This window comes from Gossypium raimondii, chromosome 9 (genome assembly GCF_025698545.1).
Source record: "Gossypium raimondii isolate GPD5lz chromosome 9, ASM2569854v1, whole genome shotgun sequence".
Lineage (NCBI taxonomy): Eukaryota > Viridiplantae > Streptophyta > Magnoliopsida > Malvales > Malvaceae > Gossypium > Gossypium raimondii.
Window position 1 is genome coordinate 14,077,126 of NC_068573.1, and position 13,379 is coordinate 14,090,504.

The following is a 13,379-nucleotide window of genomic DNA, read 5'->3' on the forward strand; positions in this document are numbered from 1 at the left end:
CAGATCGAAGATTATGGATTTTACCTCCCGTGGTTACAAGTGGAGTACATTGAAGTCAATAATTCTACTTCCCGGACAACGATGGAATAGATTGTAGATTTCGTGTCTTATCTCCCTAAGATGAGGGGAGCAGATCGAAGATGGCGGATTTTACCTCCCGTGGTTACAGTGGAGTACATTGGAGCCGATAATTCTACTTCCCCGGACAACAAGTGGAATAGATTGAAGATTTCAGATCTTATCTCCTAAGCGATAGTGGAGCAGATCGAAGATGGCGGATTTTACCTCCCGTGGTTATAGTGGAGTACATTGAAGCCGTAATTCTACTTCCCGGACAACGATGGAATAGATTGAAGATTTCAGATCTTATCTCCTAAGCGATGAGTGGAGCAGATTGAAGATGGCGATTTTACCTCCACGTGGTTACTGTGAGTACATTGAAGCCGATAATCATATCTCCACGGTCAAGAGTGGAATAGGTGAAGATTGTAAGTCCTATCTCCTTGATATTGCAGTGGAGTAGATTGAAGCACCAATTCTTATACATTTGAAGATGCAGTAGGATGGAATGTGGCCGCTTGAAGAAGAAGAGCACTAGGATCCAGCGTGACTGGGCAAAAATTGGCCATTTCTAAAGTTTTTGCTCCGTTCCTGTTACACGACAACGAGCAAAGAGGGGCAGCTGTAATACTCAATTTTAGTCCGGGCTCACAAGAAAAAAAAACCCAAAGTAATATCATTTGGCCCGATCAGAATTGCCCATTACTTGAAAAGGTTGAAGGTCCATCTACAAGCTTATGGAAACATAATCTTCAGGGATATGCAATCTTAGATATGATATGCAATGTTAGATATAATATATAATCATAGATATGATATGCAATCTTAGATATGATATGCAATCTTAGATATAATATGCAATCTTAGAAGATATGATTTTTTAATATTAGAGATTTAATTTGTAAATACCCTTTAATCTCAGCCGTTGATGTAATTGATATGTACCGTTGGATTTGGGGAGGCTCAACTATAAATAGAGGCCTCTCCTTTCATTGTAAAAAAAATAGAGGAAAAAAGAGAACGATTGGCAGTTTTTTAAAGGTGGCTTACTATTTTTTTTCTTTTGATTATTTTTTACTTATTTACGATTTTAAAAAAGAGGGAGAAGGTGATACCACTGCGAATTTTATTTATTTTATTTAGCCCCTCCGCCTTTTAATGTTTTTGTAATTATGTTTTTTTTAATTTACCCTTTTATTTATTTTTTTTCAATTTGGTCTAATTTGAGCGGCGTCGTTTAGAGGAGAAGGAAAATTGCCCTTCCAAACCCTCTATTTAATTGAGAGTTCAATTAAGTCCTCCGACTTTATTTATTTGAATTTACCGGGATCTTTCTTGCGATCCAATTTAGTCCATTTTCATATTTTCTTTAAAATCAATATTTTGATAATGCAATTGTATTCTTTTAAGTTTTATTTTATAATTCTCATATGCAATTATTATTATTTTTATATGTATATTTAAGCATTTATTTATGTTTTTTATACTAAAATTTAGATACTTATATTTTATATACACATGTTTAATTTATTTAATTAATTTTAATATTATATTAATTGTTTAAAACTTATGTATTTTTTTATGTGTACGGGTATATTTTTTATTCGCTTATTAATTTATGTTTGCATATTTTTATTATTATCTTGCCTATTTATTTAATATTTTGCACGTCATTATTTTGTTTATTTATTTGTTTATTCATATTATTTCTATGAAATTGTTGTATTTATTATTGATATTTGTTTAAGGGAATTCATTCACATATTCAACATAATATTACCTTATCTCTTATTTAATTTTAAAATAAAACGCTTCAAAATAGAGGTAATACTCGTATTTAGGATTTCTCAAGGAAATTGAGCCCTAGCGTATTGGGTTCCGATTTTTTTGAAAATCTAACAATCGAAATTGAATATAAGGGTTATTATATTGATTGAATCTATTCATTTAGATCAAGATAGACCTCGTATGACTTTAGATCGAGGCAAAGAGAAAGCTTCGGATTAACCGACTATTTCTACGTTTTATCATCGAGGTAAGTTCGTACGTTTAAATAACATTCTAAATTATGTTATAAATGCTATTATTTATAATATCAAATTGTGTCTCGATGGAAAATCCAACGGCGTATCGACGACCATCAAATTATGAAAAGGGATGGCTTCAGCAATCGAATTATGTAAAGGGATAACTTCGGCTATCAAATTATGATAGTGAAAAGGGATGGTGACGACCATCAAATTATGAAAATGGATGGCTTTGGCTATTGAATTATGAATAGGGATGGTGACTACCATCAACAATGAAAAGGGATGGTGACTACCATCAAAATATGAAAAGGGATAACTTCGACTACCGAACTATGAAAATGGGTGGTAACAACCATCGTGATTTTTCTTTCTGTGTGCTTCTGTAAGAGTTTTTGATGCAATTTACCTTATTACTATGGAAGGTAGGAAATATGTGTTTTCGTGACAATGAAAAGTATGAATTCATATGATTTAAGCTTATGAATCATTTATTCTTATGTTGGATTGATACATGTATTTTAAGATTATGCAATGCATTGACAAGCATAGATTATTTATTACGAAGTTACTAAGTATAACATGCTTACCTTGTGTTCATTTTCTATGTTTTGTAGTTAATTGGAAGCTCGTTCAGATTGGAAAGTCATCGAAGAACTATCACACTATGCATCAGCTATATCGGTATATTTTGATGTTTTTAAGTCTTGGTTTTAATGGCATGTATAGGTATTTAGTTTTTGGATGAAATGGCCAAAAGATTTGGTTTGTAAATATTGTATCCTTGGTGAAAGGTTTTGTTGTTATGTTGGCAAGTATAAATGGTTTTATGATTGTTAACATTTTGGCACTTTGATACTTGGTTGGTGTGTGTCGAAATGGTCAATTGAATACATGTTATGAATAGCCTTTTTGGTATGTTTAAATATGGAAAATATAGAATGAAATGGTATGGAATTTAGGTTGTAAATATTAAGTTGATAATGACTAGATTATGCTTGTACTTGGATATGTTTAATGTCATGTAAATTGAGGTGCTTTAGGGCATATTGGTTGTATGAATTGGTATCATATTGTTTTAGCTTGATTATGCACATTTTAGGTGCATTTTGGAGGCTTGATTTTGGTCCATTTGAGTTGCATGAGTGTGCACAATTTTGGTCAAAGAAATGGTTTGAAAATGGCCTATTTCTTGTCCACGCGACCTAAGACACGGGCGTGTGTCTTAGCTCTGTGTGCCACACGGCCATGTGACACGACCGTGTGTCCCTTATAACTTACAAAGGGTTGTAAGTCAAGCAGTTACACGGCCTAGCACACAGGCATGTGAGGCCATTTCAAAGGGTACATGGGCTGGCACACGGACGTGTGGCTTGGCCGTATGACCAAGTCAGAGAGTTAAACAGGCTAGGACACGACCGTGTGTCCCTACTTCGAATGCCCACATCACTTGAGACACGGGTGTGTGTCTCAGCCGTGTGACCCCTGCAGTATTAAATTTTTCAACTTTTTTCCCAAAAATTTTATATGTTTCTGATTCAGTCCCGATCCATTTCTAAGGTGTTTTTATGACCTCGAGGGCTAGTTTAAGGGACAATATGTATGAGTTGTAGCAATATTTCTATGATTTATGATATGTTTTGAATCTTTTGAATTTTGAATGTTTTGTAATGTAAACTTCTGGTAATGTTCTGTAACCCTATTCTGGTGACAGATATAGGTTAGGGGTGTTAGAGGATTTGTCTTGTGTGTTTCAGGATTCTCCGTTGCAGTAGCAATAAACCTAGGGTAAGTGCAATCTATTCATGTAGTTGAGCATGTTCAATGTGGTGTCTGTCAGAGGTTGTGGTTGATTTCTATTTGTCTAATTCTTATTTGTGTTTCGTTAGTTGAAGCACAAGTGGCTCAAAACTCTCTTTCGGTAAGTTAACATTGTCGACGACTCTCTACTTTAGAATAAGGGACTGATTTCATTTATTTAGACCATATGCCCTAACACTTGTAGCTGAACACTCTAATTGAGTAAGGGTCGATTTCTGATTCATGTTTAATTGTTTGTGTTGAACGACTTATTTTGATGTTGTTTTTAGGTTTTGGAATTCTTGTTGTTGTGTAGGCATCGCGAAACAATAAGGTGTGTAACGATATTCCTAAAAAATTAATGAATGGTGTAAAGCCAAAAACTCAATATCGACGCCACACAGTCGTGTGCCTGGCCTTGTGCTAGGCCGTATGGGCCACACGAGCTAGGCTTGGTATGTCATGTGAGCCACACAAGCGTTTGGGCCCATTTTTAGGAAAATTTATTTAGGGTCAAGTTGAAGTACATATCGAGGTTAGTTACTTTGTAGAGTATGTTATGTGTTATACATGATTCCGATATATGAAATATGGGGTATTGATAGTGTATGTGCAACATCTGTAAGCATGTTAGTAGTATAAATTCCACATCTGAACTTTAAATCTGAGAATTCTGTTATCATGTTTCTGATCTGTTAAAGCATGATTCATTTGTGTGCATCTCAGTATGTATTATGTTTCAGTACGTGCATTGGATAAGGTAATTATGTGATAGAGGAAGTGCTGGTAGTTTGATAATCTGCCCTATCTAGTGATTTAACCACATATCTGTTCTAGTGGCTTGACCACACTTATCTCATTTGGGCGAATTACTGCATTATTTCTGGCAGCCTTAACTGCACATTTCTATACAGTGATATATGTTCACTTATCTAGTGTGTGGAGTTCGATGGATATTTTTTTCCCTAATTAGTGTGAAGGGATGGACAGAGATGGTGTGTAGCAGATGGTGGTAGGATTTTTGCATCTGATATCTAAAATATGTTGCATCGCATGTTTTGCCATGCCATTTGTATCTGATCTACTTAAAATGTTGCATAGCATGAAATTGCCATGCTATCTATGTCTGTTCAATTATCAAATCTGTGTGGTTATCTGATATATATTATATGCATGAGGGTTGAGTTACACACTGAGCTTTGCTAGCTCACCCTATATTCTTTTTATCTTCTCAAGTAATCAGCAAAATTAGGACTTGGAGGCGTGCGGGAGCTCAGATTGGATTCTCAGTTAATAAACTGAGATGGTTTATGCTTTTAAATTTAACTTTTGATGTTTAAATATTTTGGACTTTATTGTCAGTGTTTATTGGGTTTTCTACTCGATTATGTTTTTGATAAATTACAAAATATTCGTTTTCACATTTTGAAATCGCGCTTTTCAAGTTCACAACTCTGAAACTTTCATAGTGAAACGAAGTAACAAATTAACTGCTTTTTTTCTATTAAGTAAATAAGACCTACATGTATTTTCCTGAAAAATTGCAAGAGATTTGTCAAAGTTAACATTGTTTTGAAAGAACACAGTTTTCTAGATCAAAATCTGGAAGTTAAAACAAGTTTATGTACTTTCTCAATATTCAGACTCAACATTTAGGCCGGGTTTGGGGTGTTACATTTGGTGGTATCAAAGTCAGGTTTAAAACTCAGACTATGGTTTGTGGGATTAAAATCTCATGAAAAACAATTTTAAAAATATACATATATTCATATGTTGACTAATTTTTATGTTTGAGTCTGTAAAAAGAGAATCTGAGACTTCGGTGTCGATGCAGCAAGTTACTTCTACTTTATTTATACTAGACAAACTAGTAAAACTGTAATGTTAAGATTACTTTGTTTTAGCTAAAGACTGAGATAAATTTGATAAAACTCTAGACTTAGGGTTTTTAATAACCTAAGCTAATCCATAAAATTTATGAAACTATAGATAATTAAAAATAAGTACATGAGGTGCGCGAGTTCGTAGTACTCGAGGGCGTGGCAGAGGCCGTTGAGGGGCTCGAGCTGAGCCGCCTTCTCTGGGCAACATGCCCAATTTAGAGACTCATGAGAAAGTATAGACGCCTAGAACAAAGACTGATACTCAAAATGTAGGGAACGAATCATTGTCTCAGGCTATGTTGAGAGTTTTACAAAGGGTCTAGGACCCAATCTGGATTCGAGAGCTGAGGGTCGATAACTAAATGAATTCGGCCTAATAGGGCTGAGTTATTTTGGGGTGCCGCTAGGATTACCCGAAATCTGGTCGAGTATTGGTTATAGGCCACTTAAGGAATTATGGATGATCTGGACTGCACCCCAGAGTAGAAACTAAAGGGTGTAGTATCTCTGCTTCATGATAAGGCTTATTAGTGGCGACAGTCAGTGGTCCAGGCACAGAGGCTAAGCATGTGACCTGGGCATTTTCCAGAGTGCCTTCCAAAAGAAATATGTGGAGGCGAGGTACATTAAAGCTCATAGACTAGAGTTTATTGGGCTTAACCATGGAAAGATGATTGTGGCCGAGTATGAGGCCAACTTTTTTAGGCTGAGCCGGTACACTCAGAGTCTGGTTGCGACTGAATACGATAAGAGTGTCCATTTTGAAGATAGGCTTCAATATGATTTGAAGGTTTTGGTAGGTCTGAAGTAAGAGCGGGTCTTCGAAACATTAATGGAGAAGGCTAAGATTACTAAAGTGATTAAGCGCGTGAAGCGTGACGAAGGAGAAGGAAAAGAATCAGAATAAGGATAAGAGAGATTCAAGTCATTCTAGTTCAGCTCTGTAGCTTAAGAAACGGGCTAGGTTTGATAGGCCTCAGCAGGTTGAGGCAATAGTTAATACTGGTGGGGTTTTTTTTTTGTTGATTATGGTAGACACCTTCCGGGCGAGTGTTGGAGGAGGGTAAGAGCATTTCTGCAGTGTGTGTCTATGAAACACTACATTAAGCATTGTCCACATCGGATTGAGTAGATGCAAGCTCTGGTTCAAGGTCTGATTCAGCCTTAGACGGTAGTTCAGCAACTTCTGAGGGGTCGTGGTCAGGTTAGGGGTGGTAATGATCTGGGCCGTGGACAGAAGGCACCAGGCAAAGCTACTAATCAGACTGAGGCGAGATGTCCTACTTTGGTTTATAGGGCGAGGCATCGTGAGGACAGAGATACAGATGACGTGATAGTAGGTATGCTTACTATTCATTCACATTCATACTTTGCATTAATAGATATTGGTTCCACACATTTATACAATGTTAACTCTATTTCTAGTAATTTGAGGATTCATGTTTAGTATACTTGTAGTAGGTTTTCAATAATTAGTCCAATGAGTCAGTCAGTGCAAGTCAGTAAGATTTATAGGAGGTGTCTGTTAGAGATTCAAGAGGTTTTGTTCTTAGCCGATCTGATAAAGTTATCGCTTGGGGAATTTGATCTGATTTTGGGCATGGACTGGCTTATGGAGCTTCAAGTGAGTTTGGATTCTGCTTCGAAGAGGGTAACTCTAAAAACTGCGCATAGTGAAGATGTTGTTATGGTAGGTAAGCGTCAAGATTATATCTCTAATGTGATTTTTGCTATGGTAGCCAAGATATTGGTCCAAAAAGGGTGTGAGGCGTATTTGGCCTATATGCACGACACAAGTGTTTTGGGTTCTTCTGTGGAGAGAATTCACATGGTTAAAGACTTTCCAGATGCCTTTCTTTAGGAATTTCCAAGGTTACCGCTGGATAAGGAAGTGGAATTCAGAATTGAGGTTCTGCCAGGGACAGCACCGATGTCCATTGCTCATTATCGTATAGTACCAAAAGAGTTGAAGGAACTAAAAGTGCAGTTTCAGAAACATCTTGATATAGGGTTCATTAGACCTAGTGTGTCTCCGTGGGGAGCACCGATACTCTTTGTCAAGAAGAAAGATGGTTCTATGAGGATGTGTGTATATGATTAGCAACTAAACAAGTTAGTGGTAAAGAATAAATATCCACTACCGAGGACCATCTGTGTTCTCCAAGATTGATCTGCGATCTTGGTACCATCAATTGAAGGTAAAAGACTCTGATGTGTATAAGATCGCCTTTAGGACTCGTTATGGTCTTTACTAGTTCCTAGTTATGCCTGTTGGTCTGACTAATGCTTTGTTTGCATTCAAGGATCTCATGAATAAGGTGTTTCAGCCATATTTGGATCATTTCATAGTAGTGTTTATCAACAATATTCTAGTATACTTTAAGATCGAGGCTGAGCATGATGAGCATCTAAGAGTGGTTCTATATATTTCGCGAGAGAAGAAGCTCTTTGCTAAGTTGAGCAAATTTGAATTCTGGTTGAGAGAAGTTATGTTTCTAGGACATGTAGTTTCTGTCAAGGGTATCCGTGTGGACCCAAAAAAGATAGAGGCTATTCTTGAGTGGAAACAAATTAAGAGTGTCTCAAAGATTCAGAGTTTTCTTAGACTGACGGGGTATTATCAGATATTTCTGGAAAGGTTTTCCCTAATTTCAGCTCCTTCAACTAAATTTTTGCATAAGAATGTGAATTTTGTATGGACTGATAATCAGTAATTGAGCTTTGAGAAGCTTAAGTCAGTCTTGACTCAGGCACCCATTCCGATACAACCTGAATCTGGAAAAGAGTTTATTGTGTATAGTGATTCATCTCACAATGATTTGGGTTTTGTTTTGATGCAAAAGGGTAAAGTGGTGGCTTACGCTTCTAGACAGATCAAGTCGCATGAAGGCAACTATCCAACACATGACCTTGAGTTAGCTGTGGTTGTCTTCATTCTAAAAATCTGGAGGCATTATCTGTATGGTGAGAGGTGTATTATCTACACTGATCACAAAAACTCGAAGTATCTCCTCACTTAGAAGGAGATGAATCTTAGGCAACATAGATTGATTGAGTTGCTTAAGGAATACGATTGCACTATAGACTACCATCCTGGTAAGGCTAGTGTGGTGGCTGACGCTCATAGTCGAAGGTCGATGTCCTAGTTGAGGGCGATTTTGCTCTCCTAAGTTTATTTGAGGATGGTGGGTTATTGGTCGAGTTGCAAGATAAACTGACTTGCGTTGATGAGATCCAAGATAAGAAGCTTCTGAATGAGTCTCTAGTTAGTCGAGTTCAACAAATCGAATAGGGTAGGACTTCAGATTTTAGGTTTAACAATGAGGGTATTTTGTGCTTCTAAGGTCGGGTTTCTGTACCAAATGATGTTGATTTGAGGCATACTATTCTACGGGAAGTACATAGTAACCATTATGCTATGCATCTTGGTGGGAACAAGATGTATCGTGATCTTTGAAAGTGGTATTGGTGGCCCAGTTTGAAAGGAGAGGTGACTAAATTTGTATCTTGATGTTTAACGTGCTAGCAGGTTAAGGCTGAGCACCAACTTTCTTCTGTTTTTCTTCCCATTAAGATTCCACAGTGGAAATGGGAATGAGTAACCACAGACTTTGTTAGTGGGTTGCCCTTAACACCCACTAAAAAGGATTCTATATGGGTTATCGTGGATCGATTAACCAAGTCTCCTCACTTTCTTCTAGTTTGGACTGACTACTTATTGCAAAAGTTAGCTAAGTTGTACATTTCTAAGATAGTTAGACTTCATGGGGTTCCTATATTAATTATCTCAGATTGAGACCCCCATTTCACATATCAATTTTGGGAGAAACTGCATGAGGCTTTGGGTACTCAGTTGGAATTCAGAACAACATTCCAACCGCAAGCTGATGGACAGTCCACGAGGGTAATTCAAATTCTGAAGGTTATGTTTCAGGGTTGCATGATAGAGTTCCTATTGGCATGTTGGTTAGCCCTGTGGCGCAACGGAAAAGTTATTCTGGTGATCGTCAACCAATGATCCATGTACGAAAAACGAATCGAGTTGAAACAAGGGTTGAAAATATACCTTTTAAAAAACTAAAAAGCGATAAATGATGTTGTTGATGGATCCTTTCGGAAATGTCGATTCCAAGCCGCAACAACAAGGTCTCGGCCTCTACATAATCCACCCACTCAAAGAACGAACAACAAAATTCTCTTCAACTTTTTCAGTGAGAGATTTTAAGAACGGCTGCTAGACCTCTTTATTTTTTTCTTGGTAACCCTAACACATTAAGTGATTCATTTCCTTTTATTTAATCTGATATCATATCTCAAAAAATAAAAATGGGATTATTCCCTTATTATGAGTGAAACAAATGAAAAGTTAGGAAAAAGATTATATTTTTTTCCAAAAGAATATCAATTTCCATGTCCTTTTATATTTTGACCAAAATTATTATAACCATTCATATTAATAATTTCGGTAAAATATAAATAATTAATATTTTATATGAATCGAACTCATATATTAATTTTATCTATGTTCTCTATTTGTGTCCAACAAGTTTGTACATATAATGTGTTTTATATTTAACTATAAAATTAAATTAATTCCATAATTAATTTATTTAATTAATTTAATTCATGTGATAGCTAAATTACAATAACAAATGTATTTGGATTCTATTCGCTTCAACTATAGGGTGTGACCCTGTAGGCTCTTGTAATGTTAGTAGTAATACTAGAACGTTTCTAACATTACAAGCAATGAGTGGCATCTAGCAATGCATCATTGCTACTCAAGTTACAAGAAGTCATGATTCGACACAAGTCATGTATTACATCATTTAATCCTTAATATCTAGATTGGACAGAAGTCATGGAATAGTCACACTTGTATAGTCCAATCTCATATTTCTTGATTTTTCTAAGTAGACTACAATAAACAAATAAATGTGATAACTCATATCAACTTATTCAAGCATTGCCATGTATTTCTAGTCTAACTCCATATGGAGGCCTAAGATATTGTTCTTATTATGTAAGAGGGATAAATCCTATCTTAATCAATCATATCTCACTACATCGATTGTGGTATATCCAACATCAATCTTTATAGTACAGCTTGCTATGGTATACGTTTGACTGTATCAACATATACAACTCACAATGTTGAGACAATGATTATCTCAGATCTGAGGATCATATACACAGTTATCACTATGAGTAATATTTGTGACTATTACATAATAATCCAAGAAACATACTCATTACAAGTCAGTCCAGTATGTTGTTCTCTAACACATACTCGTATATTGATTTTTACATCCCTATGTCCATGAAAACACTTTGTCATCAACAACTACACATTAGTCTAAATGTATTATTGTTGTCCAAGCCCACAATAATACTTGACTATAGACCTTTTAAGAATAATCATATTTTTCTTAAGACTTCATTACAATTCAATTTATTCAAAAATAGAAAAAGAAACTGAAATAATAATAGCAACGCCTTATATAATAAACAAGGTAAAACATGTATGTAATTACAATCATCTCATGATTGGTCTATGGGCACACTATAACGATCTCCCACTAACACTAAGACCAATCACTCATATATCTAGTACCAAGTGACTTAATGTGATGATCATGCTTCTACTATGTCAGAGACTTCGTCAGTGGATCAGCAATGTTATCATTTGTTAGTACTTTGCATATTTCTATATCTCCTAGATCAATGATTTCTCAAATAAGATGGAAGCGCCTAAGTATATGTTTAGACTGCTGGTGAGATCTGGGTTCTTTTTCTTTTGCAATGGCTTCGTTGTTGTCACAACGAAGTTCTATAGCATCTGATATGGTAGGCATAACCCCTAGTTTAATATGAACTTCTTGATCCAAACAGACTCATTTGCAACCTCACTAGTTGTAATGTACCTGGCCTCAGTTGTAGAATCAACTATTGTATCTTGCTTTGAACTTTTCCAGCTCACAGGGCCACCATTAAGGCAAAATACAAAACTCAATTGCGATCATGAATCATCCTTGTTAGTTTGGAAGCTAGCATCAATATAACCTTTTACACTAAACTCTTCCTCACCTCCATATATAAGGAATGTATCCTTAGTTCTTCTCAAGTTCTTAAGAATATTTTTAATTACGACCCAATGAATTTCACCGGGATCAACTTGGTACCGACTCATCATGCTTACAGCATATGTTACATTTAGGCGAGTACATAACATGACATATATGATAGATCCAATAGTCGAAGCATATGGAATCTTACTCATACGTTCTCTCTCTTATGAAGTTGAAGGACACATTTCCTTCGAGATTGAAATACCATGTCTCATACATAGAAATCTTCTCTTAGATTCTTTCATACTGAACATTTTCAGTACTTTATCTATGTATGTATTTTGGCTTAGACCTAGGAATCGTCTTGATCTATCTCTATAGATTTTGACTCATAATATGTATGTAGTCTCACTGAAGTCCTTCATAGAAAACAACTTCCTAACTTAACAAACTGTAGGGTAGGTATGTCATTTCCTATGATAAGTATGTTATCTACATACAGTACCAATAATACAATAGTGCTCCCACTAATTTTCTTCTAAACACAAGGCTCATCTTTGTTTTTGATAAAACCAAACTCTTTGGTCGCATCATTATAACAAAGATTTCAACTTCGATAAGCTCTATTCAATCCATAAATGGATCTTTGTAGCTTGTATATCTTTCTATCATCTTTCGAATCGACAACACCTTCAGGTTGTGTCATCTACACATCCTCTTCCAATTTCCCATTAAGGAAAGTTGTTTTGATGTCCATCAGCTAAATTTCATAATCATAAAATGCAACTATTGCAAGTAAGATCCAGATGGATTTAAACATAGCAACAGGAGAAAAGGTTTCGTCATGGCCTACACCATGAACTTGTTAGAAACCTTTAACGACTAATTTCCCTTTGTATGTTTGTACATTACCTTCCATGTTGATTTTCTTTTTGAAAACCCACTTGCACACTATGGGTTTAACCCCTTCAGGTGGGTCAACCAAGATCCATACTTAGTTTTCTAACATGGAATCCATCTCATACCTCAAGGCCTTAAGTCATTTCTTAGAATCTGGGCTCGCCACTGCTTCTTGATAAATCCTAGGCTCATCTTCATCCATAAGTAGAATATCACCATGTGTTCTAATGAGAAATCAATATCTCTCAGGTAGATGGCGTTCTCCTAAAGATCTACGCAGTAGTTATGTTTCCAAAATAGTTGATTGTTCTGCAACAACTTGTGGAACCTATTATTGTTCAATCTCTAGTTCAGTGATCTATTGTTGTTCTCGAATTTCTCTGAGTTCTATTATTCTACCACTTCCTTTTCTAAAGACAAACTCTCTTTCAAAGAAGACTCTTGTCTGAGCAACAAACACTTTGTCCTCAGTAGGATTAAAGAAATAATATCATTTATTTTCCTTAGGATATCCCACAGATAAGCACTTTTAGCATTTGAGTTTGAGCTTAGTAGAAGTTTGATGTTTAACACAAGCTTCACTACCCCAAATCTTCATGAAAGACATACTAGGACACTTTCCAATCCACATCTTATATGGC

General features: G+C 35.9%; 1 protein-coding gene across 1 annotated transcript; it reads left to right on the forward strand.

Annotated features, from left to right (window-relative positions):
- The first annotated feature begins 400 nt into the window (after window positions 1–400).
- On the forward strand, window positions 401–8,484 carry LOC128032558 (uncharacterized). The gene is made up of 8 exons (XM_052621170.1): window positions 401–488; window positions 3,977–4,008; window positions 6,360–6,566; window positions 6,806–6,850; window positions 6,939–7,106; window positions 7,218–7,460; window positions 7,632–7,859; window positions 8,074–8,484. The coding sequence occupies exons 1-8, from the start codon at window positions 401–403 to the stop codon at window positions 8,482–8,484; spliced, it is 1,422 nt and encodes a 473-aa protein (XP_052477130.1).
- Window positions 8,485–13,379: the final 4,895 nt, after the last annotated feature.